We start from the raw sequence: 27,407 nt of genomic DNA, 5'->3' as shown, positions 1-27,407 counted from the left end.
TATTTAAAAAAAAAAAAATTAAACTGTGGCTGTGTCATGCCCTGACCTTGGGTGGGAAAGTCTTTTTTCTATTTCTTTGTTTTTGGCCGTGTGTGGTTCCTAATCAGAGGCAGCTGTCTATCGTTGTCTCTGATTGGGGATCATATATAAGTTCTCATTTTCCTTTTGGGTTTTGTGGGATCTTGTTTTTTGTTTAGTGTCTGTTACCTGACAGAACTGTTCGCTTTGTTATTTTGTTTGAGTGTTTTTTGATAATAAAAATCATGAATACTTTCCACGCTGCGCTTTGGTCCACTCCTTTCGACGAGAGCCATTACAGAAGACCCCACCACCAAAGAACCAAGCAGCGTGGCCAGGAGGAGCAGGGATCCTGGGCTCGGGGGAAAAGGGAGTGGACATCCTGGACCTGGGAAGCAGACCCTGCCATGGAAGCAGGCGGAGGCAGGGAGTGAGGAACGGTGACGATACGAGGAGTTAAGACAATGACGGAAGCCCGAGAGACAGCTCCAACCATTTTTGGGCGGAGGCACACGGGGAGATTGGCAGAGTCAGGGTTTAGACCTGAGCCAACTCCCTGTGCTTACTGTGGGGAGCGTGTGACCAGTCAGGCACCATGTTATGCGGTGATGCGTGCGCATTCACATCCCGGTGCGCTCTGTTCCAGCTCAGAACGGTTTTTGATAATAAAAATCATGAAACTGCCACGCCCCCCCGAGGTCCCCGAGGTGCCATATTTGGTCCAGTCCTGTGGACGAGAGCCGTTACAGGCTGCCACGCCCCCCGAGGTGCCATATTTGGTCCAGTCCTGTCGACGAGAGCCGTTACAGGCTGCCACGCCCCCCCCCGAGGTGCCATATTTGGTCCAGTCCTGTCGACGAGAGCCGTTACAGGTTGCCACGCCCCCCGAGGTGCCATATTTGGTCCACTCCTGTGGACGAGAGCCGTTACAGGCTGCCACGCCCCCCGAGGTGCCATATTTGGTCCACTCGAGAGTTACAGGCTGCCACGCCCCGAGGTGCCATATTTGGTCCACTCCTGCTGCCGTTACAGGCTGCCACCCGAGGTGCCATATTTGGTCCAGTCCTGTCGACGAGAGCCGTTATTTGGTCCAGTCCTGTGGACGAGAGCCGTTACAGGCTGCCACGCCCCCCCGAGGTGCCATATTTGGTCCAGTCCTGTGGACGAGAGCCGTTACAGGCTGCCACGCCCCCCGAGGTGCCATATTTGGGATGGGTCCATATCTCTATATGTTCAGGGTACATACATCTACAGTGCCTTCGGAAAGAATTCCAACCCCTTGATGTAAAAATCCTCATCATTCTACACACAAGACCCCATAATGACAAAGTGAAAACAGGTTCTTAGAAATGTTTGCAAAAATATAAGAAATATAAATAGCTTACTTATATGAGTATTCAGACCCTTTGCACTGAGACTCGAAATTGAGCTCAGGTGCATCCTGATTCCATTTGTATTTATTATGGATCCCTCCTGCCTTGGCAGCAGCTACTCATCCTGGGGCCCAGCAAAATTAAGGCAGTTTATACGATTTTAAAAACATTACAATACATTCTCCGATTTCACAACACACTGTTTGCCCTCAGGCCCCTACTCCACCACTACCACATATACAGTACAAAATCCATGTTTACGTGCGTGTATAGTATGTATGCATGTGTCTGTGCCTATGCTTGTGTTGCTTCACAGTCTCCACTGTTCCATATGGTGTTTTTATTCTGTTTTTAAATCTAATTTTACTGCTTGTATCAGATTCTTGATGTGGAATAGAGTTCCATGTAGTCATGACTCTGTAATACCGTGTGCCTCCCATAGTCTGTTCTAGACTTGAGGACTGTGAGGAGACCTCTTGTGGCATGTCTTGTGGGGTATGCATGGGTGTTGCAGTCCTTTCAGTCTCTGTAGTAGCTGACATGTATAGAGTTGAGTCATTCACATACATAGACACTCTGGCTTTATTTATTTTATTAGTAAAGTTTTTTTTAAGTAAATGGGCCTAGACAGCTGCCCTGGGGAATTCCTGAATCTACATAGATTATAAAAATAATTATAATATTTAATCTTTATTTAACCAGGTAGGCCAGTTGAGAACAAGTTCTAATTTACAACTATGACCTGGCCAAGATAAAGCAAAGCAAAGCAGTGCAACAAAAAACAACAACACTGAGTTACACATGGGATAAACAAATGTACAGTCAATAACACAATAGAAAAAGTCTAGATACAGTGTGTGCAAATGTAGTAGGATTAGTGAGGTAAGGCAATAAATAGGCCATAGTGGCAAAATATTTACAATTTAGCATTAACACTGGAGTGATAGATGTGCAGAAGTAAAGATACTGGGGAGCAAAAGAGCAAAAAAAAGAATAACAATGTGGGGACGAGGTAGTTGGATGGGCTATTTACAGATGGGCTATTTACAGATGGCTGTGTACAGGTGCAGTGATCGGTAAGCTGCTCTGACAGCTGTTGCTTAAAGTGAGGGAGATATAAGTCTCCAGCTTCAGTGATTTTTGCAATTCGTTCCAGTCATTGGCAGCAGAGAACTGGAAGGAAAGGTGGCCAAACGAGGAGTTGGCTTTGGGGGTGACCAGTGAAATATACCTGCTGGAGCACGTGCTATGGGTCGGTGTTGCTATGGTGACTAGTGAGCTGAGATAAGGCGGAGCTTTACCTAGCAAAGACTTATAGATGACCTGGAGCCAGTGGGTTAGGCAACGAATATATCGCGAGGGCCAGCCGACGAGAGTGTACAGGTCACAGTAGTAGGTAGTATATGGGGCTTTGGTGACAAAACGGATGGCACTGTGATAGACTACATCCACATTTCTGAGTAGAGTGTTGGAGACTGTTTTGTAAATGACATCGCCAAAGTCAAGGATCGGTAGGATAGTCAGTTTTACGAGGCTATGTTTGGCAGCATGAGTGAAGGAGGCTTTGTTGTGAAATATGAAGCCTAGATTTAATTTTGGATTGGAGATGCTTAATGTGAGTCTGGAAGGAGAGTTTACACTCTAACCAGACACCTAGGTATTTGTAGTTGTCCACATATTCTAAGTCAGAACCTTCCAAAGTAGTGATGCTAGTCAGGCGGGCGGGTGAGGGCAGCAATCGGTTGAAGAGCATGCATTTAGTTTTACTAGCAGGCCACGGAATAAGTGTTGTATGGCATTGAAGCTCGTTTGGAGGTTTGTTAACACAGTGTCCAAAGAATGGCCAGATGTATACAGAATGGTGTTGTCTGGGTAGAAGTGGATCAGAGAATCACCAGCAGCAAGAGCGACAATGACATATACAGAGACAAGAGTTGGCCAGAGAATTGAACCCTGTGGCACCCCCATAGAGACTGCCAGAGGTCCGGACAACAGGCCCTCCAATTTGACACACTGAACTCTATCTGAGAAGTAGTTAGTGAAGTAGTCATTTGAGAAACCAAGGCTATTGAGTCTTGCAGATAAGAATGCGGTGATTGACAGAGTTGAAAGCCTTGGCCAGGTCGATGAAGACGGCTGCACAGTATTGTCTTTTATCGATGGTGGTTGTGATGTCGTTTAGGACCTTGAGCGTGGCTGAGGTGCACCCATGACCAGCTCGGAAACCAGATTGCATAGTGGAGAAGGTATGGTGGGATTCGAAATGGTCGGTGATCTGTTTATTAACTTGGCTTTCGAAGATTTTAGAAAGGCAGGGTAGGATGGATATAGGCCTGTAACAGTTTGGGTCTAAGGTGTCTCCCCCTTTGAAGAGGGGGATGACCGCGGCAGCTTTCCAATCTTTGGGGATCTCAGACGATACGAATTTTGAGGATAATTTTAGAAAGAGAGGGTCCAGATTGTCTAGCCCAGCTGATTTATGGCCAGCCGTAGAAAAATGCTTATTGAAATTCTCGATTATGGTGGATTTGTTGCTAGTGACAGTGTTTCCTATCCTCTGTGCAGTGGGCAGCTTGGAGGAGGTGTTCTTATTCTCCATGCCCTCTACAGTGTTTCCTATCCTCAGCCTGGAGGAGGTGTTCTTATTCTCCGTGCACTCTACAGTGTTTCCTATCCTCAGTGTAGTGGGCAGCCTGGAGGAGGTGCTCTTATTCTCCATGCACTCTACAGTGTTTCCTATCCTCAGTGTAGTGGGCAGCCTGGAGGAGGTGCTCTTATTCTCCATGCACTCTACAGTGTTTCCTATCCTCAGTGTAGTGGGCAGCCTGGAGGAGGTGCTCTTATTCTCCATGCCCTCTACAGTGTTTCCTATCCTCAGCTTGGAGGAGGTGCTCTTATTCTCCATGCACTCTACAGTGTTTCCTATCCTCAGCTTGGAGGAGGTGCTCTTATTCTCCATGCCCTCTACAGTGTTTCCTATCCTCAGTATAGTGGGCAGCTTGGAGGAGGTGCTCTTATTCTCCATGCACTCTACAGTGTTTCCTATCCTCAGCTTGGAGGAGGTGCTCTTATTCTCCATGCACTCTACAGTGTTTCCTATCCTCAGTGTAGTGGGCAGCTTGGAGGAGGTGCTCTTATTCTCCATGCACTCTACAGTGTTTCCTATCCTCAGTGTAGTGGGCAGCTTGGAGGAGGTGCTCTTATTCTCCATGCACTCTACAGTGTTTCCTATCCTCAGTGCAGTGGGCAGCTAGGAGGAGGTGCTCTTATTCTCCATGCCCTCTACAGTGTTTCCTATCCTCAGCCTGGAGGAGGTGCTCTTATTCTCCATGCCCTCTACAGTGTTTCCTATCCTCAGCTTGGAGGAGGTGCTCTTATTCTCCATGCACTCTACAGTGTTTCCTATCCTCAGCTTGGAGGAGGTGCTCTTATTCTCCATGCACTCTACAGTGTTTCCTATCCTCAGCCTGGAGGAGGTGCTCTTATTCTCCATGCCCTCTACAGTGTTTCCTATCCTCAGTGCAGTGGGCAGCTTGGAGGAGGTGCTCTTATTCTCCATGCACTCTACAGTGTTTCCTATCCTCAGTGTAGTGGGCAGCTTGGAGGAGGTGCTCTTATTCTCCATGCACTCGACAGTGTTTCCTATCCTCAGTGTAGTGAGCAGCTTGGAGGAGGTGCTCTTATTCTCCATGCCCTCTACAGTGTTTCCTATCCTCAGCCTGGAGGAGGTGCTCTTATTCTCCATGCCCTCTACAGTGTTTCCTATCCTCAGCTTGGAGGAGGTGCTCTTATTCTCCATGCACTCTACAGTGTTTCCTATCCTCAGTGTAGTGGGCAGCCTGGAGGAGGTGCTCTTATTCTCCATGCACTCTACAGTGTTTCCTATCCTCAGTGCAGTGGGCAGCTAGGAGGAGGTGCTCTTATTCTCCATGCACTCTACAGTGTTTCCTATCCTCAGTGCAGTGGGCAGCTTGGAGGTGCTCTTATTCTCCATGCACTCTACAGTGTTTCCTATCCTCAGTGCAGTGGGCAGCTTGGAGGTGCTCTTATTCTCCATGCACTCTACAGTGTTTCCTATCCTCAGTGCAGTGGGCAGCCTGGAGGAGGTGCTCTTATTCTCCATGCACTCTACAGTGTTTCCTATCCTCAGTGCAGTGGGCAGCTTGGAGGAGGTGCTCTTATTCTCCATGCACTCTACAGTGTTTCCTATCCTCAGTGTAGTGGGCAGCCTGGAGGAGGTGCTCTTATTCTCCATGCACTCTACAGTGTTTCCTATCCTCAGCTTGGAGGAGGTGCTCTTATTCTCCATGCACTCTACAGTGTTTCCTATCCTCAGTGCAGTGGGCAGCCTGGAGGAGGTGCTCTTATTCTCCATGCCCTCTACAGTGTTTCCTATCCTCAGTGCAGTGGGCAGCCTGGAGGAGGTGCTCTTATTCTCCATGCCCTCTACAGTGTTTCCTATCCTCAGTGCAGTGGGCAGCCTGGAGGAGGTGCTCTTATTCTCCATGCACTCTACAGTGTTTCCTATCCTCAGTGCAGTGGGCAGCCTGGAGGAGGTGCTCTTATTCTCCATGCCCTCTACAGTGTCCATCAACCCTTTAATAACCGTGAGCTAACTACATGTAAACACCTTGAGTGTCCATCAACCCTTTAATAACCGTGAGCTAACTACATGTAAACACCTTGAGTGTCCATCAACCCTTTAATAACCGTGAGCTAACTACATGTAAACACCTTGAGTGTCCATCAACCCTTTAATAACCGTGAGCTAACTACATGTAAACACCTTGAGTGTCCATCAACCCTTTAATAACCGTGAGCTAACTACATGTAAACACCTTGAGTGTCCATCAACCCTTTAATAACCGTGAGCTAACTACATGTAAACACCTTGAGTGTCCATCAACCCTTTAATAACCGTGAGCTAACTACATGTAAACACCTTGAGTGTCCATCAACCCTTTAATAACCGTGAGCTAACTACATGTAAACACCTTGAGTGTCCATCAACCCTTTAATAACCGTGAGCTAACTACATGTAAACACCTTGAGTGTCCATCAACCCTTTAATAACCGTGAGCTAACTACATGTAAACACCTTGAGTGTCCATCAACCCTTTAATAACCGTGAGCTAACTACATGTAAACACCTTGAGTGTCCATCAACCCTTTAATAACCGTGAGCTAACTACATGTAAACACCTTGAGTGTCCATCAACCCTTTAATAACCGTGAGCTAACTACATGTAAACACCTTGAGTGTCCATCAACCCTTTAATAACCGTGAGCTAACTACATGTAAACACCTTGAGTGTCCATCAACCCTTTAATAACCGTGAGCTAACTATAGTGTCCATCAACCCTTTAATAACCGTGAGCTAACTACATGTAAACACCTTGAGTGTCCATCAACCCTTTAATAACCGTGAGCTAACTACATGTAAACACCTTGAACTGTCTTGATTTGTTGTTGATAACATGTGTGTCCATCAACCCTTTAATAAACAGCTAACAGCCTGAAAGTCCAGTGTCCATCAGACCCCAAAACCAGCCCTCGCATGTCCAGAGCTTGAGTGTCTTCATCACACAGATACGTACAGGTAACACACACACACACCTTCAGTGTCCATCAACACCTTTAATAACACACACACTACATCTAAACCTCAGTAAAGTGCAATGTTAATGTGTGTGTGTGTGTGTAAACACCTTGAGTTTGTCCATCAACCCTTTAATAACCGTGGATAATACATGTAAACACCTTGAGTGTCCAGTCAACCGCATTGTGAGCTCAGGAAACCCAAGCTGCCCAGACCAGGCTTTAAAACCCTGAGACAGGAAACACCTTGAGTGTCCATCCCTTTAATAACCCTAAACACTACAGGAAACACCAAGTGCCCAGACCCTTTAATAACCCTGAGCTAACAGGATGTAAACACCTTGAGTGTCCATCAACCCTAAACACTACAGGAAACCCAACCATGCCCAGACCAGGCTACATGTAAACACCTGAGACAGGATGGTCAACCCTTTAATAACCCTAAACACTACAGGAAACACCAAGCTGTCCAGACCAGGCTTTAATAACCCTGAGACAGGATGGTAAACACCTTGCAGTGTCCATCAACACCTTTAAACACTACAGGAAACATGTAAACGCTGCCCAGACCAGGCTTTAAACCTGAGACAGGATGGTAAGCCTTGCACCCACACACTTTACACTACAGGAAACACACTTGAGTGTCCCAGACCAGGCTTGAAACCCTGAGACAGGATGGTAAGTCCTTCACCCTACACCCTATACACTACAGGAAACCCAAGCTGTCCCAGACCAGGCTTTAAAACCCTGAGACAGGATGGTAAAGCCTTTGTCCATCACCCTTTAATAACACTATACACTACATGGAAACCCAACGCTGCCCAGACCAGGCTTTAATAACCCTGAGACAGGATGGTAACACCTTGCAGTGTCCCTACACCCTAAACACTACAGGAAACCCACACCAGTGCCCAGACCCTTAAAACCCTGAGACAGGATGGTAAAGCCTTGAGTGTCCATCAACCCTACACCCTAAACACTACAGGAAACCCAACCATGCCCAGACCAGGCTTAACCGTGAAACCCTGAGACAGGATGGTAAGCCTTGCACCCTACACCCTAAACACTACAGGAAACCCAACCATGCCCAGACCAGGCTTCGAAACCCTGAGACAGGATGTAAACCTTGCACCCTACACCCTAAACACTACAGGAAACCCAACCATGCCCAGACCAGGCTTTAACTGAGACATAACCCTGTAAACACCTTGAGTGTCCATCAATGGTAAGCCTTGCAGCTAACTACACTAAACACTACAGTGTCCATCAACCTTTAATAACCAGGCTTGAAACCCTGAGACAGGATGGTAAGCCATCAACCCTTTAATAACACCCTAAACACTACAGGAAACAACCAGTGTCCCAGACCAGGCTTAATAAACCCTGAGACAGGATGGTAAGCCTTGCACCCTACACACTATACACTACAGGAAACCCAAGTGTGCCCAGACCAGGCTTAAACCCTGAGACAGGATAAAACCTTGACCCTCACACCCCTAAAACTACAGGAAACCCAACCATGCCCAGACCAGGCTTCGAAACCCTGAGACAGGATGGTAAGCCTTGCACCCTACACCCTACACCCTATACACTACAGGAAACCCAACGCTGCCCAGACCAGGCTTTGAAACCCTGAGACAGGATGGTAAGCCTTGCACCCTACACACTATACACTACAGGAAACCCAACGCTGCCCAGACCAGGCTTCGAAACCCTGAGACAGGATGGTAAGGCTTGCACCCTACACCCTAAACACTACAGGAAACCCAACCATGCCCAGACCAGGCTTCGAAACCCTGAGACAGGATGGTAAGCCTTGCACCCTACACCCTACACCCTAAACACTACAGGAAACCCAACCATGCCCAGACCAGGCTTCGAAACCCTGAGACAGGATGGTAAGCCTTGCACCCTACACCCTAAACACTACAGGAAACCCAACCATGCCCAGACCAGGCTTCGAAACCCTGAGACAGGATGGTAAGCCTTGCACCCTACACCCTAAACACTACAGGAAACCCAACGCTGCCCAGACCAGGCTTCGAAACCCTGAGACAGGATGGTAAGCCTTGCACCCTACACCCTAAACACTACAGGAAACCCAACGCTGCCCAGACCAGGCTTCGAAACCCTGAGACAGGATGGTAAGCCTTGCACCCTACACCCTAAACACTACAGGAAACCCAACGCTGCCCAGACCAGGCTTTGAAACCCTGAGACAGGATGGTAAGCCTTGCACCCTACACCCTAAACACTACAGGAAACCCAACCTGCCCAGACCAGGCTTGAAACCCTGAGACAGGATGGTAAGCCTTGCACCCTACACCCTAAACACTACAGGAAACCCAACGCTGCCCAGACCAGGCTTTGAAACCCTGAGACAGGATGGTAAGCCTTGCACCCTACACCCTACACACTATACACTACAGGAAACCCAACGCTGCCCAGACCAGGCTTCGAAACCCTGAGACAGGATGGTAAGCCTTGCACCCTACACCCTAAACACTACAGGAAACCCAACGCTGCCCAGACCAGGCTTTGAAACCCTGAGACAGGATGGTAAGCCTTGCACCCTACACCCTACACACTATACACTACAGGAAACCCAACGCTGCCCAGACCAGGCTTCAAAACCCTGAGACAGGATGGTAAGCCTGCATCCTACACCATAAACCACTCCAGGAAACCCAACATCCTCCAGATAAACCCTGAGACATCCTACCATAACCCTACATCCTACCAGGAAACCTACATCCTACCATAAACCATCCTACCATAAACCTACAGACAGGATAAACCTACATCCTACCATAAACCTACATCCTACCATAACCCTACATCCTACAGGAAACCCTACATCCTACCATAAAGACATCCTACCATAAACCTACATCCTACCATAACCCTACATCCTACCATAACTACATCCTACATAAACCCACATCCTACCATAAACCTACATCCTACCATAACCCTACATCCCATAACCCTACATCCTACCATAACCCTACATCCTACCATAAACCTACATCCTACCATAAACCTACATCCTACCATAAACCTACATCCTACCATAACCCTACATCCTACCATAACCCTACATCCTACCATAACCCTACATCCTACCATAAACCTACATCCTACCATAAACCTACATCCTACCATAACCCTACATCCTACCATAAACCTACATCCTACCATAAACCATGTATACTACTACCTATACGCCCTGTTTCTCTCTATATATATACACACCTATACACTACACCTGTTTATCTCTATATATACACACACACACCTATAACACTACATCCTATATATATACACACATACACTACACCTGTTTCTCTCTATATATATACACCTATACACTACACCTGTTTCTCCTATATATACACATCCACCATAACCCTACATCCTATATAAACACACCTATACACTAACCTGTTTCTCTTTATATATATACGCACACACCTATACACTACACCTGTTTCTCTCTATATATATACACACCTATACACTACACCTGTTTCTCTCTCTATATATACACACACACCTATACACTACACCTGTTTCTCTCTATATATATACACACCTATACACTACACCTGTTTCTCTCATATGTATATACAGTGCCTTGCGAAAGTATTCGGCCCCCTTGAACTTTGCGACCTTTTGCCACATTTCAGGCTTCAAACATAAAGATATAAAACTGTATTTTTTTTGTGAAGAATCAACAAGTGGGACACAATCATGAAGTGGAACGACATTTATTGGATATTTCAAACTTTTTTAACAAATCAAAAACTGAAAAATTGGGCGTGCAAAATTATTCAGCCCCTTTACTTTCAGTGCAGCAAACTCTCTCCAGAAGTTCAGTGAGGATCTCTGAATGATCCAATGTTGACCTAAATGACTAATGATGATAAATACAATCCACCTGTGTGTAATCAAGTCTCCGTATAAATGCACATGCACTGTGATAGTCTCAGAGGTCCGTTAAAAGCGCAGAGAGCATCATGAAGAACAAGGAACACACCAGGCAGGTCCGAGATACTGTTGTGAAGAAGTTTAAAGCCGGATTTGAATACAAAAAGATTTCCCAAGCTTTAAACATCCCAAGGAGCACTGTGCAAGCGATAATATTGAAATGGAAGGAGTATCAGACCACTGCAAATCTACCAAGACCTGGCCGTCCCTCTAAACTTTCAGCTCATACAAGGAGAAGACTGATCAGAGATGCAGCCAAGAGGCCCATGATCACTCTGGATGAACTGCAGAGATCTACAGCTGAGGTGGGAGACTCTGTCCATAGGGCAACAATCAGTCGTATATTGAACAAATCTGGCCTTTATGGAAGAGTGGCAAGAAGAAAGCCATTTCTTAAAGATATCCATAAAAAGTGTTGTTTAAAGTTTGCCACAAGCCACCTGGGAGACACACCAAACATGTGGAAGAAGGTGCTCTGGTCAGATGAAACCAAAATTGAACTTTTTGGCAACAATGCAAAACGTTATGTTTGGCGTAAAAGCAACACACCATATCACCCTGAACACACCATCCCCACTGTCAAACATGGTGGTGGCAGCATCATGGTTTGGGCCTGCTTTTCTTCAGCAGGGACAGGGAAGATGGTTAAAATTGATGGGAAGATGGATGGAGCCAAATACAGGACCATTCTGGAAGAAAACCTGATGGAGTCTGCAAAAGACCTGAGACTGGGACGGAGATTTGTCTTCCAACAAGACAATGATCCAAAACATAAAGCAAAATCTACAATGGAATGGTTCAAAAATAAACATATCCAGGTGTTAGAATGGCCAAGTCAAAGTCCAGACCTGAATCCAATCGAGAATCTGTGGAAAGAACTGAAAACTGCTGTTCACAAATGCTCTCCATCCAACCTCACTGAGCTCGAGCTGTTTTGCAAGGAGGAATGGGAAAAAATGTCAGTCTCTCGATGTGCAAAACTGATAGAGACATACCCCAAGCGACTTACAGCTGTAATCGCAGCAAAAGGTGGCGCTACAAAGTATTAACTTAAGGGGGCTGAATAATTTTGCACGCCCAATTTTTCAGTTTTTGATTTGTTAAAGAAGTTTGAAATATCCAATAAATGTCGTTCCACTTCATGATTGTGTCCCACTTGTTGTTGATTCTTCACAAAAAATACAGTTTTATATCTTTATGTTTGAAGCCTGAAATGTGGCAAAAGGTCGCAAAGTTCAAGGGGGCCGAATACTTTCGCAAGGCACTGTATGGTCTCAAGGGGTCTGAGGATCTCTTCTCGGTACCTAATGGCAGTCAGGCTACCTCTGGCGAGCACATGGAGGGCTGTGCGGCCCCCCAATGAAATGCCACCCCACACCATGACTGACCCACCGCCAAACTGGTCATGCTGGAGGATATTGCAGGCAGCAGAACGTTCTCCACGGTGTCTCCAGACTGTCACATGTGCTCAGTGTGAACCTGCTTTCATCTGTGAAGAGCACAGGGCGCCAGTGGCGAATTTGACACTCTTGGTGTTCTCTGGCAAATGAAAAACGTCCTGCAAGGTGTTGGGCTGTAAGCACAACCTCCACCTGTGGACTTCGGGCCCTCATACCACCCTCATGGAGTCTGTTTCTGACCGTTTGAGCAGACACATGCACATTTGTGGCCTGCTGGAGGTAATTTTGCAGGGCTCTGGCAGTGCTCCTCCTGCTCTTCCTTGCACAAAGGCGGAAGTAGCGGTCCTACTGCTGGGTTGTTGCCCTCCTACGGCCTCCTCCACGTCTCCTGATGTACTGGCCTGTCTCCTGGTAGCGCCTCCATGCTCTGGACACTACGCTGACAGACACAGCAAACCTTCTTGCCACAGCTCACATTGATGTGCCATCCTGGATGAGCTGCACTACCTGAGCCACTTGTGTGGGTTGTAGACTCCGTCTCATGCTACCACTAGAGTGAAAGCACCGCCAGCATTCAAAAGTGACCAAAACATCAGCCAGGAAGCATAGGAACTGAGAAGTGGTCTGTGGTCCCCACCTGCAGAACCACTCCTTTATTGGGGGTGTCTTGCTAATTGTCTATAATTTCCACCTGTTGTCTATTCCATTTGCACAACAGCATGTGAAATGTATTGTCAATCAGTGTTGCTTCCAAAGTGGACAGTTTGATTTCACAGAAGTGTGATTGACTTGGAGTTACATTGTGTTCCCTTTATTTTTTTGAGCAGTGTATATTAGCATGTATATATTTATGCTGTATATTATTATACACTCTACAACCTGTACCCTTTACAATGTGTGTGTGTGTGTGTGTGAAGACTGTGCAGACCCATACAGTGATGTGAGTAGGAGTGTGAACCTGGTTCCGTACAGCCTGGTCTCCCCTCAGCGGGTCCAGAGGAAGAGGCCGGTTCTGATCAGTCCAAACAGTCTGGCCCGGACCATTATTCAGAAGATACTCAACATGGGTGGAGCCATGGACTTCAACATCTGCAAACCAGGTCGGGTGTGTGTGTGTGTGTGTGTGTTTAATATTATTTAGTTATATTATATTAATAAAAGGTCATGTATTCCAGATGTCCTAACTAAAGAAGAGTTCTTAATGAGACAGAGGATTGAACCCATCATCTCCTCCAGAGAGAAGAACACCAACACCTACGAGGTTGTCTCTCCTGAGAACATAGAGGCTGTTGCTGCAAAGGTACATACTATTTTACATCTTGACTGATTTATTTTATAGAACCTTTATTTTAGCAGGGAGTCCCATTGAGACCAAGGCCTCTTTTCCAATACCACGTAATAAAACCACACAATATTACAAGCAATTTAAAAAGAAAACACATTCCTCAACAAGGAGGTCCTTCATTTTAAAGAGCGACTGCATTTAAAAAAAATGAAAAGCAATAAATCCCCAAAGTGTAAATAGGATCCTTTTGGTCATAAAGTCTAAAACGGAGTTTGGAACATCCGTGAGTCACAACGGGTAAATTAATGGTTTCTATCTAATAGCATAGACAGGGTTAGGGTTAGTTTGGAACATCCGTGTGTCACAACGGGTAAATTAATGGTTTCTATCTAATAGCATAGACAGGGTTAGGGTTAGTTTGGAACATCCGTGAGTCACAACGGGTAAATTAATGGTTTCTATCTAATAGCATAGACAGGGTTAGGGTTAGTTTGGAACATCCGTGAGTCACAACGGGTAAATGAATGGTTTCTATCTAATAGCATAGACAGGGTTAGGGTTAGTTTGGAACATCCGTGTGTCACAACGGGTAAATGAATGGTTTCTATCTAATAGCATAGACAGGGTTAGGGTTAGTTTGGAACATCCGTGTGTCACAACGGGTAAATGAATGGTTTCTATCTAATAGCATAGACAGGGTTAGGGTTAGTTTGGAACATCCGTGAGTCACAACGGGTAAATGAATGGTTTCTATCTAATAGCATAGACAGGGTTAGGGTTAGTTTGGAACATCCGTGTGTCACAACGGGTAAATGAATGGTTTCTATCTAATAGCATAGACAGGGTTAGGGTTAGTTTGGAACATCCGTGTGTCACAACGGGTAAATGAATGGTTTCTATCTAATAGCATAGACAGGGTTAGGGTTAGGGTTAGTTTGGAACATCCGTGCGTCACAACGGGTAAATGAATGGTTTCTATCTAATAGCATAGACAGGGTTAGGGTTAGTTTGGAACATCCGTGGGTCACAACGGGTAAATGAATGGTTTCTATCTAATAGCATAGACAGGGTTAGGGTTAGTTTGGAACATCCGTGGGTCACAACGGGTAAATGAATGGTTTCTATCTAATAGCATAGACAGGGTTAGGGTTAGTTTGGAACATCCGTGGGTCACAACGGGTAAATGAATGGTTTCTATCTAATAGCATAGACAGGGTTAGGGTTAGGGTTAGTTTGGAACATCCGTGGGTCACAACGGGTAAATGAATGGTTTCTATCTAATAGCATAGACAGGGTTAGGGTTAGTTTGGAACATCCGTGTGTCACAACGGGTAAATTAATGGTTTCTATCTAATAGCATAGACAGGGTTAGGGTTAGTTTGGAACATCCGTGCGTCACAACGGGTAAATTAATGTTGGGTTTCTATCTAATAGCATAGACAGGGTTAGGGTTAGTTTGGAACATCCGTGCGTCACAACGGGTAAATGAATGGTTTCTATCTAATAGCATAGACAGGGTTAGGGTTAGTTTGGAACATCCGTGGGTCACAACGGGTAAATGAATGGTTTCTATCTAATAGCATAGACAGGGTTAGGGTTAGTTTGGAACATCCGTGTGTCACAACGGGTAAATTAATGGTTTCTATCTAATAGCATAGACAGGGTTAGGGTTAGTTTGGAACATCCGTGCGTCACAACGGGTAAATGAATGGTTTCTATCTAATAGCATAGACAGGGTTAGGGTTGGGGTTAGTTTGGAACATCCGTGGGTCACAACGGGTAAATGAATGGTTTCTATCTAATAGCATAGACAGGGTTAGGGTTAGTTTGGAACATCCGTGCGTCACAATGGGTAAATTAATGGTTTCTATCTAATAGCATAGACAGGGTTAGGGTTAGTTTGGAACATCCGTGAGTCACAACGGGTAAATGAATGGTTTCTATCTAATAGCATAGACAGGGTTAGGGTTAGTTTGGAACATCCGTGAGTCACAACGGGTAAATGAATGGTTTCTATCTAATAGCATAGACAGGGTTAGGGTTAGTTTGGAACATCCGTGCGTCACAACGGGTAAATGAATGGTTTCTATCTAGCATAGACAGGGTTAGGGTTAGTTTGGAACATCACAACGGGTAAATGAATGGTTTCTATCTAATAGCATAGACAGGGTTAGGGTTAGTTTGGAACATCCGTGAGTCACAACGGGTAAATGAATGGTTTCTATCTAATAGCATAGACAGGGTTAGGGTTAGTTTGGAACATCCGTGTGTCACAACGGGTAAATGAATGGTTTCTATCTAATAGCATAGACAGGGTTAGGGTTAGTTTGGAACATCCGTGTGTCACAACGGGTAAATGAATGGTTTCTATCTAATAGCATAGACAGGGTTAGGGTTAGTTTGGAACATCCGTGAGTCACAACGGGTAAATGAATGGTTTCTATCTAATAGCATAGACAGGGTTAGGGTTAGTTTGGAACATCCGTGAGTCACAACGGGTAAATGAATGGTTTCTATCTAATAGCATAGACAGGGTTAGGGTTAGTTTGGAACATCCGTGAGTCACAACGGGTAAATGAATGGTTTCTATCTAATAGCATAGACAGGGTTAGGGTTAGGGTTAGTTTGGAACATCCGTGAGTCACAACGGGTAAATGAATGGTTTCTATCTAATAGCATAGACAGGGTTAGGGTTAGTTTGGAACATCCGTGAGTCACAATGGGTAAATGAATGGTTTCTATCTAATAGCATAGACAGGGTTAGGGTTAGTTTGGAACATCCGTGAGTCACAATGGGTAAATGAATGGTTTCTATCTAATAGCATAGACAGGGTTAGGGTTAGTTTGGAACATCCGTGGGTCACAATGGGTAAATGAATGGTTTCTATCTAATAGCATAGACAGGGTTAGGGTTAGGGTTAGTTTGGAACATCCGTGGGTCACAACGGGTAAATTAATGGTTTCTATCTAATAGCATAGACAGGGTTAGGGTTAGTTTGGAACATCCGTGGGTCACAACGGGTAAATGAATGGTTTCATCTAATAGCATAGACAGGGTTAGTTTGGAACATCCGTGCGTCACAACGGGTAAATAATGTTGGGTTTCTATCTAATAGCATAGACAGGGTTAGGGTTAGTTTGGGACATCCGTGCGTCACAACGGGTAAATTAATGGTTTCTATCTAATAGCATAGACAGGGTTAGGGTTAGTTTGGAAAACGTCACAATGGGTAAATGAATGGTTTCTATCTAATAGCATAGACAGGGTTAGGGTTAGTTTGGAACATCCGTGGGTCACAACGGGTAAATGAATGGTTTCTATCTAATAGCATAGACAGGGTTAGGGTTAGTTTGGAACATCCGTGCGTCACAACGGGTAAATTAATGGTTTCTATCTAATAGCATAGACAGGGTTAGGGTTAGGGTTAGTTTGGAACATCCGTGGGTCACAACGGGTAAATGAATGGTTTCTATCTAATAGCATAGACAGTGTTAGGGTTGGGGTTAGTTTGGAACATCCGTGGGTCACAACGGGTAAATTAATGGTTTCTATCTAATAGCATAGACAGGGTTAGGGTTAGTTTGGAACATCCGTGCGTCACAATGGGTAAATTTTTATTTTTTATTTCACCTTTATTTAACCAGGTAGGCTAGTTGAGAACAAGTTCTCATTTGCAACTGCGACCTGGCCAAGATAAAGCATAGCAGTGTGAACAGACAACACAGAGTTACACATGGAGTAAGCAATTAACAAGTCAATTAGAAAAAAATGGGCAGTCTATATACAATGTGTGCAAAAGGCATGAGGTAGGCGAATAATACAATTTTGCAGATTAACACTGGGGTGATAAATGATCAGATGGTCATGTACAGGTAGAGATATTGGTGTGCAAAAGAGCAGAAAGGTAAATAAATAAATAAAATAAAAAAACAGTATAAAAACAGTATGGGGATGAGGTAGGTGAAAATGGGTGGGCTATTTACCAACAGACTATGTACAGCTGCAGCGATCGGTTAGCTGCTCGGATAGCTGATGTTTGAAGTTGGTGAGGAGATAAAAGTTCCAACAGCGATTTTTGCAGTTCATTCCAGTCACAGGCAGCAGGTACTGGAACGAAAGGCCAAATGAGGTGTTGGCTTTAGGGATGATCAGTGAGATACACCTTTGTGCTACGGATGGTGTTGCCATCGTGACCAGTGAACTGAGATAAGGCGGAGCTTTAAGCATGGACTTGTAGATGACCTGGAGCCAGTGGGTCTGGCGACGAATATGTAGAGGGCCAGCCGACTAGAGCATACAAGTCGCAGTGGTGGGTGGTATAAGGTGCTTTGGTGACAAAACGGATGGCACTATGATAGACTGCATCCAGTTTGCTGAGTAGAGTGTTGGAAGCCATTTTGTAGATGACATCGTTTCAAGTCGAGGATCGGTAGGATACAGTTTTACTAGGGTAAGCTTGGCGGCGTGAGTGAAGGAGGCTTTGTTGCGGAATAGAAAGCCGACTCTTGATTTGATTTTGAGATGTTTGATGTGAAGGAAGTTTGCAGTCTAGCCAGACACCTAGGTACTTATAGATGTCCACATATTCAAGGTCGGAACCATCCAGGGTGGTGATGCTCGGGCATGCGGGTGCAGGCAGCGATCGGTTGAAAAGCATGCATTTGGTTTTAGCGTTTAAGAGCAGTTGGAACACGGAAGGAGTGCTGTATGGCATTGAACCAAATTAATGGTTTCTATCTAATAGCATAGACAGGGTTAGGGTTAGTTTGGAACATCCGTGAGTCACAACGGGTAAATGAATGGTTTCTATCTAATAGCATAGACAGGGTTAGGGTTAGTTTGGAACATCCGTGAGTCACAACGGGTAAATTAATGGTTTCTATCTAATAGCATAGACAGGGTTAGGGTTAGTTTGGAACATCCGTGGTCACAACGGGTAAATGAATGGTTTCTATCTAATAGCATAGACAGGGTTAGGGTTAGTTTGGAACATCCGTGGGTCACAACGGGTAAATGAATGGTTTCTATCTAATAGCATAGACAGGGTTAGGGTTAGTTTGGAACATCCGTGGGTCACAACGGGTAAATTAATGGTTTCTATCTAATAGCATAGACAGGGTTAGGGTTAGTTTCACCGTGAGTCACAACGGGTAAATGAATGGTTTCTATCTAATAGCATAGACAGGGTTAGGGTTAGGGTTAGTTTGGAACATCCGTGAGTCACAACGGGTAAATGAATGGTTTCTATCTAATAGCATAGACAGGGTTAGGGTTAGTTTGGAACATCCGTGCGTCACAACGGGTAAATGAATGGTTTCTATCTAATAGCATAGACAGGGTTAGGGTTAGTTTGGAACATCCGTGCGTCACAACGGGTAAATGAATGGTTTCTATCTAATAGCATAGACAGGGTTAGGGTTAGTTTGGAACATCCGTGGGTCACAACGGGTAAATTAATGGTTTCTATCTAATAGCATAGACAGGGTTAGGGTTAGTTTGGAACAAGTCACAAGTTTGAATGGATCATAGCATAGACAGGGTTAGGGTTAGTTTGGAACACGTCACAATGGGTAAATGAATGGTTTCTATCTAATAGCATAGACAGGGTTAGGGTTAGTTTGGAACATCCTTGGGTCACAACGGGTAAATGAATGGTTTCTATCTAATAGCATAGACAGGGTTAGGGTTAGTTTGGAACAAGTCACAATGGGTAAATGAATGGTTTCTATCTAATAGCATAGACAGGGTTAGGGTTAGTTTGGAACATCCGTGGGTCACAAGGGTAAATTAATGGTTTCTATCTAATAGCATAGACAGGGTTAGGGTTAGTTTGGAACATCCGTCGTCACAACGGGTAAATGAATGGTTTCTATCTAATAGCATAGACAGGGTTAGGGTTAGTTTGGAACATCCGTGCGTCACAACGGGTAAATGAATGGTTTCTATCTAATAGCATAGACAGGGTTAGGGTTAGTTTGGAACATCCGTGGAGTCACAATGGGTAAATGAATGGTTTCTATCTAATAGCATAGACAGGGTTAGGGTTAGTTTGGAACAAGACAACGGGTAAATGAATGGTTTCTATCTAATAGCATCAGGGGGTTAGTTTGGAACATCCTGGGTGGTAAATGAATGGTTTCTATCTAATAGCATAGACAGGGTTAGGGTTAGTTTGGAACATCCGTGCGTCAACGGGTAAATGAATGGTTTCTATCTAATAGCATAGACAGGGTTAGGGTTAGTTTGGAACATCCGTGGGTCACAATGGGTAAATGAATGGTTTCTATCTAATAGCATAGACAGGGTTAGGGTTAGTTTGGAACATCCGTGCGTCACAACGGGTAAATGAATGGTTTCTATCTAATAGCATAGACAGTGAGACAGACCTGCCCAGCAGCTCCAACTTGGTTACATAAGGACACAGCCATTTCTTTACTTGAGAAATACTGCACCAAACACCTAGTTGGATGTAAAAATGTGCAACTAAAACATCCTTGGCAAAAACAGATTTCTTAAATTGTCTTAGATTCATTCTTGGGGTTTTTGAGTGAAATAGGCTTCTGCATCTACAGTGGCTCAAGGGGGACAAACATCATTAACCAAACGCAGAATTGGTCAGGAAAACTTTTCTAATGAACAACAGAAAAACACACGTGCCAATCGGTTGTTCAGTAGTTTAACAACTTGAACTGCCCAGGAGCATCAAGGTGCAGAGTGCTCTGCAGATCATTCCATTGAGGTCCTCCATTAACAACTTGAACTGCCCTGGAGCATCAAGGTGCAGAGAGCTCTGCAGATCATTCCATTGAGGTCCTCCATTAACAACTTTAACTGCCCAGGAGGCCCAGGAGCATCAAGGTGCAGAGTGCTCTGTATTACATCTGCTAAACATGTGTATGCGACCAACATGTTTGATTTGATCATTTCATACACGGGTGCAAAACAACAACAAAGCAGATTCCCTGAATTCTGTAGTTAACCATCCCTGTGACCAGGTCTGGTGACTCGTATGTCACTCATTTAACAATGAAGTAAGGTATGGAGGAAGTTTTCACAAGAAGGCTTTCTAAACAAAAAAATTGAATCAAGTCACATCTAATTTAATTTGTCACCACCGAATATAACAAGTGTAGACTACCAGCCAATGTACAGAAAAATCTGCTATATTTATATTTACCATGTCCTTGATCAGCCACTATTGAAGTACATTTTGAAGCTAGAAAAGATCTAAGCTGAGTGTTGATTGAAGTTTCTAAAATGTTCGCTAGACAGTTTAGAGATCAGGAGATCATTACTCAGGGGTCACCACCTTGGTAGAGAGGGAGCACATGGGCAGCCTTCCAGAAACATGAGTGACAAGACAGTTTAGAGATCATTACTCAGGGGTCATCACCTTGGTAGAGAGGGAGCACATGGGCAGCCTTCCAGAAAACATGATTGGATTTAAATCAGTGTATTTTAGTATTTTCAAATACATGCCAGTACTTTCCAAGTGTATTTCCAAGTACATTCTAATATTCAACTACTTGTTCAATTTGTTCATTTGGAAATGTATATGAAAGGAATTGAGATATTTGAAATAGTATTTGAACCCAGGTCTGTTGTGTGCAGGGTAAACACTGTTTGATGGAGGCTGACGTGAGCTGTGTTAAAGACCTTTTGAGGAGAGAGATCTACCCAATCATCATCCACATCAAGATCTGTGACAAGAACATCAGGAAGCTAAGGTACTCTGACCTCTAACCCCTTGCATCTGTCTCCTACAGGAAGCTGTCCCTGCGTGTGGACAGTGAGGAAGTGTTTGTCAGAGTGTGTCGGAGCAGAGAGAGAGAGCTGGAGAGTGTTCCTAACCCCTCACCTCTAACCCGAGCTCTGTCTCCAACAGGAAGCTGCCCCTTCGTGTGGACAGTGAGGAGGAGTTTGTCAGAGTGTGTCGGAGCAGAGAGAGAGCTGGAGAGTGTTCCTAACCCCTCACCTCTGTCTCCAACAGGAAGCTGCCCCTTCGTGTGGACAGTGAGGAGGAGTTTGTCAGAGTGTGTCGGAGCAGAGAGAGAGAGCTGGAGAGTGTTCCTAACCCCTCACCTCTGTCTCCAACAGGAAGCTGCCCCTTCGTGTGGACAGTGAGGAGGAGTTTGTCAGAGTGTGTCGGAGCAGAGAGAGAGAGCTGGAGAGTGTTCCTAACCCCTCACATCTGTCTCCTACAGGAAGCTGTCCCTGCGTGTGGACAGTGAGGAGGAGTTTGTCAGAGTGTGTCGGAGCAGAGAGAGAGAGCTGGAGAGTGTTCCTAACCCCTCACCTCTGTCTCCAACAGGAAGCTGCCCCTTCGTGTGGACAGTGAGGAGGAGTTTGTCAGAGTGTGTCGGAGCAGAGAGAGAGAGCTGGAGAGTGTTCCTAACCCCTCACCTCTGTCTCCAACAGGAAGCTGCCCCTTCGTGTGGACAGTGAGGAGGAGTTTGTCAGAGTGTGTCGGAGCAGAGAGAGAGAGCTGGAGAGTGTTCCGTGTCTCTATGCGTGTCTGGAGCCTGAGGAATGGGCTGGGCCTGATGACCTCATCAGAGTGGTGAAAGACAGAATCCAGGAGGAACAGAGGAAGACTGTCTGGGTGGAGCAAGACCTGCTGTAACACACACAGATTAATGCATGCACACACCTCACACACACAGATTAATGCCTGCACACACCTCACACACACACAGATTAATGCCTGCACACACCTCACACACACAGATTAATGCCTGCACACACCTCACACACACACACCTCACACAGATTAATGCCTGCACACACCTCACACACACACAGATTAATGCCTGCACACACCTCACACACACACAAGGTGTGCAAGATGGCGACGCTGGGTTAGATGCCACAAAATAGTTGGGAGTCCCCAGTAGGGGCTGCACACAATTGGCCCAGCGTCGTCTTGGTTTGGCTGGGGTACGCCGTCATTGTAAATAGCAATTTGTTCCTAACTGACTTGCCTAATTAAGAAAAGGTTAAATAAAATACAAAATTGTTGAGAGGTAAACCTGTAGTCAGCATTTCATTATTATGTCACATTGGGTGAACCTGTAGTCAGCATTTCATTATTATGTCACATTGGGTGAACCTGTGGTCAGCATTTCATTATTATGTCACATTGGGTGAACCTGTGGTCAGCATTTCATTATTATGTCACATTGGGTGAACCTGTGGTCAGCATTTCATTATTATGTCACATTGGGTGAACCTGTAGTCAGCATTTCATTATTATGTCACATTGGGTGAACCTGTAGTCAGCATTTCATTATTATGTCACATTGGGTGAACCTGTAGTCAGCATTTCATTATTATGTCACATTGGGTGAACCTGTGGTCAGCGCTCAGGTCTGTTCAACGCTGGTCCGACCAATCTGATTCCACGCTTCAAGATCGCTTCGATCACGTGGACTGGGATATGTTCCGGATAGCCTCAGATAATAACATTGATGTATACGCTGACTCGGTGAGCGAGTTTATTAGCAAGTGTATCGGTGATGTGGTACCCACGGTGAATATTAAAACCTTCCCCAACCAGAAACTGTGGATTGATGGCAGCATTCGTGCAAAACTGAAAGCACGCAAACACCTGCTTTTAATCATGGCAAGGCGACCGGAAACATGACCGAATACAAACAGTGTAGCTATTCCCTCTGTAAGGCATTTAAACAAGCTAAGTGTCAGTATAGAGACAAAGTAGAGTCGCAATTCAACGGCTCAGACACGAAATGTATGTGGCAGGGTCTACAAAAAGAAAACCAGCCCCGTCGCGGACACAGATTTCTTGCTCCCAGACCAACTAAACAACTTCTTTGCTCGCTTTGAGGACAATACATTGCCACTGACATGGCCCGCTACCAAAACCTGCGGACTCTCCTTCACAGCAGCCAACGTGAGTAAAACATTTAAACGTGTTAACCCTCGCAAGGCTGCCGGCCCAGATGGCATCCCTAGCCGCGTCCTCAGAGCATGCGCAGAACAGCTGGCTGGTGTGTTTACGGACATTTTCAATCAATCCCTATCCCAGTCTGCTGCTCCCACATGCTCAAAGACGGCCACTCTTGTTCCTGTTCCCAAGAAAGCGAAGGTAACTGAGCTAAACGACTACCGCCCCATAGCACTCACTTCCGTCATCATGAAGTGCTTTGAGAGACTAGTCAAGGACCATTTCATCTCCACCCTACCTGACACCCTAGACCCACTCCAATTTGCTTACCGCCCAAATAGGTCCACAGACGATGTAATCTCAACCACACTGCCCTAACCCATCTAGACAAGAGGAATACCTATGTGAGAATGCTGTTCATCGACTACAGCTCAGCATTTAACACCATAGTACCCTCCAAACTCGTCATCAAGCTCGCGACCCTGGGTCTCGACCCCGCCCTGTGCAACTGGGTACTGGACTTCCTGACGGGCCGCCCCCAGGTGGTGAGGGTAGGTAACAACATCTCCACCCCGCTGATCCTCAACACTGGGGCCCCACAAGGGTGCGTTCTGAGCCCTCTCCTGTACTCCCTGTTCACCCACGACTGTGTGGCCACGCACGCCTCCAACTCAATCATCAAGTTAGCAGACGACACAACAGTGGTAGGCTTGATTACCAACAACGACGAGACGGCATACAGGGAGGATGTGAGGGCCCTCGGAGTGTGGTGTCAGGAAAATAACCTCACACTCAACGTCAACAAAACTAAGGAGATGATTGTGCACTTCAGGAAACAGCAGAGGGAACACCCCCTTATCCACATTGATGGAACAGTAGTGGAGAGGGTAGTAAGTTTTAAGTTCCTCGGTGTACACATCACAGACAAACTGAATTGGTCCACTCACACTGACAGCGTCGTGAAGAAGGCGCAGCAGCGCCTCTTCAACCTCAGGAGGCTGAAGAAATTTGGCTTGTCACCAAAAGCACTCACAAACTTCTACAGATCCACAATCGAGAGCATCCTGTCGAGCTGTATCACCGCCTGGTACGGCAACTGCTCCGCCCACAACCGTAAGGCTCTCCAGAGGGTAGTGAGGTCTGCACAACGCATCACCGGGGGCAAACTACCTGCCCTCCAGGACACCTACACCAACCGATGTCACAGGAAGGCCATAAAGATCATCAAGGACAACAACCACCCGAGCCACTGCCTGTTCACCCCGCTATCATCCAGAAGGCGAGGTCAGTACAGGTGCATCAAAGCTGGGACCGAGAGACTGAAAAACAGCTTCTATCTCAAGGCCATCAGACTGTTAAACAGCCACCACTAACATTGAGTGGCTGCTGCCAACACACTGACTCAACTCCAGCCACTTTAATAATGGGAATTGATGGAAAATATATATCACTAGCCACTTTAAACAATGCTACTTAATATAATGTCTACACCCCTAGATTACTCATCTCATATGTATACGTACATTATATACTGTACTCTATCATCTACTGCATCTTTAGGTAATACATGTATCACTAGCCACTTTAAACTATGCCACTTTGTTTACATACTCATCTCATATGTATATACTGTACTCGAAGCACAAGCATTTCGCTACACTCGCATTAACATCTACTAACCATGTGTATGTGACAAATTTGATTTGATTTGATCAAACTTTTATAGATGCCTTGGTGGGTGGGTGGTTTGGAGGGTTGGAGCGAGGGGATGGATGGGAGAATGAGTGGCTGGTGTTGTACTGTTTTTGTTGTTATATCTGAAAATCTATATATAAAGTTAATAAAATAAATAAGAACAGAGTAACAGCAGCATATGATGAGGGTAAAAGTGTGTGTATGTTTGTGTGTGTTGGATTAAGGGATGGACCCAATCATCACCAGTCTAACACCAAAGGATCCATATGTGGCAACTGGCCTTAACAAGTCAGGGTTAGGGGTCAGGGGTCAGGGTGATAACACAGCAGCAGACTTGGTTCATGCCTTAGTTTATATTTCTCACATGATATCCTGATGAAATATACATAATTCTGAAATCCAATAAAACTAGAATACTGAAATCAAGACATGGACCCACATCAGAATAATGTTAGTCATTCTGTATAGAAGAGAAACATGAAACATTCTAGAACAACATGAAGATTCTGCTCTGAGGGATTCTAGAACAACATGAAGATTCTGCTCTGAGGGATTCTAGAACAACATGATTATTCTGCTCTGATTCTAGAATTCTGATTCTGCTCTGAGGGATTCTAGAACAACATGATTATTCTGCTCTAAGGGATTCTAGAACAATCCTGTTGATGTCCTGTCAGATGGAAACACTCTAACCCAACATGTAGATTCTACTCTGTGAATGGCGAGGTTTGTGGCACAGATCATTATCATGAAATAACAGACAACAGTTCACAGTAAACACAGACTATCATTGTGCATACCCCTATACAACCCTATTACATAGCATCAGCAAGGTACATAAAACACTGACACCATCCCTTTAAGCCCGATAGATAGGTCATCCCTTTAAGCCCGATAGATAGGTCATCCCTTTAAGCCCGATAGATAGGTCATCCCTTTAAGCCCGATAGATAGGTCATCCCTTTAAGACCGACAGACAGGTCATCCCTTTAAGACCTCAAATATACAGATGTTCTGTTTATTTGAAAAATGAGTTTAAAAAAATTATTATTTACAAAAATACTTTGCTGTGTAAACTTTTCATTTTCAACCTCCTGTTTAACCCTGCCTCCTGTCTAACCCCAACCTCCCGTCTAACCCCAACCTCCCGTCTAACCCCAACCTCCCGTCTAACCCCAACCTCCCGTCTAACCCCAGCCTCCCGTCTAACCCCAACCTCCCGTCTAACCCCAACCTCCTCCTGTCTAACCCCAACCTCCTCCTGTCTAACCCCAACCTCCCTGTCTAACCCCAACCTCCTCCTGTCTAACCCCAACCTCCTCCTGTCTAACCCCAACCTCCTCCTGTCTAACCCCAACCTCCTCCTGTCTAACCCCAACCTCCTCCTGTCTAACCCCAACCTCCTAACCTCCTGTCTAACCCCAACCTCCCTCTAACCCTAACCCCTAACCTCCTGTCTAACCCCTAACCTCCTGTCTAACCCTAACCTCCTGTCTAACCCTAACCTCCTGTCTAACCCTAACCTCCTCCTGTCTAACCCTAACCTCCTGTCTAACCCTGTCTTCCTCTTTTTAACCGGTAACATGTAACATGTTAACCCCATGCTTCCAGTAGTAACCCCATTGGGTTTGTTTCAGAAAATCATTCCTTCAACATAAGCCTACAACTCCTCAGGTCCTGATGGCTTCCTTATAAGGGTGATAATGTTGGCATCGGTCACTGTGAAACAAGGCATTTCCTTTCCACATTAAAACATAAAACACAAAAAATCCCTTTCATGCTTAACTTTAACGCTGGAAAATAAGTGAACATTAAAAACAACTAGAAAACTAACCCAAACAGTCCAACTCCTCTAGGATGATCAGTAGTGACCAGGGTTAACCCCAGGGTTCCATGATGACATGACAGAAACCGGGGTTCCATGATGACATGACAGACACCGGGGTTCCATGATGACATGACAGACACCGGGGTTCCAACCTCATGACTAACACCGGGGTTCCATGATGACATGACAGACACTCGGGGTTCCATGATGACATGACAGACACCGGGGTTCCATGATGACATGACATGTAACATGGTTCCATGATGACATGACAGACACCGGGGTTTGTTGACATGACAAATCGGGGTTCCATG

At 45.2% G+C, this 27,407-nt stretch overlaps 1 protein-coding gene across 1 annotated transcript in view; it reads left to right on the top strand.

The window, feature by feature from the left end:
- The window catches only part of card11 (caspase recruitment domain family, member 11), a 137,670-nt gene extending 114,976 nt beyond the window's left edge, over positions 1 to 22,694 (top strand). The window contains 6 exon segments of the mRNA XM_065011003.1: positions 665 to 1,256; positions 12,546 to 12,659; positions 13,204 to 13,480; positions 13,556 to 13,680; positions 21,278 to 21,393; positions 22,085 to 22,694. Coding sequence (XP_064867075.1) covers positions 665 to 1,256; positions 12,546 to 12,659; positions 13,204 to 13,480; positions 13,556 to 13,680; positions 21,278 to 21,393; positions 22,085 to 22,289 — 1,429 coding nt within the window. The 3' untranslated portion in view covers positions 22,290 to 22,694.
- Positions 22,695 to 27,407: the final 4,713 nt, after the last annotated feature.

This window comes from Oncorhynchus nerka, linkage group LG26, assembly GCF_034236695.1.
Source record: "Oncorhynchus nerka isolate Pitt River linkage group LG26, Oner_Uvic_2.0, whole genome shotgun sequence".
In the NCBI taxonomy this organism is placed as follows: Eukaryota; Metazoa; Chordata; class Actinopteri; order Salmoniformes; family Salmonidae; genus Oncorhynchus; species Oncorhynchus nerka.
The sequence above is the reverse complement of the archived record's forward strand: the minus strand, read 5'-3'. Positions and strand labels throughout refer to the sequence as shown.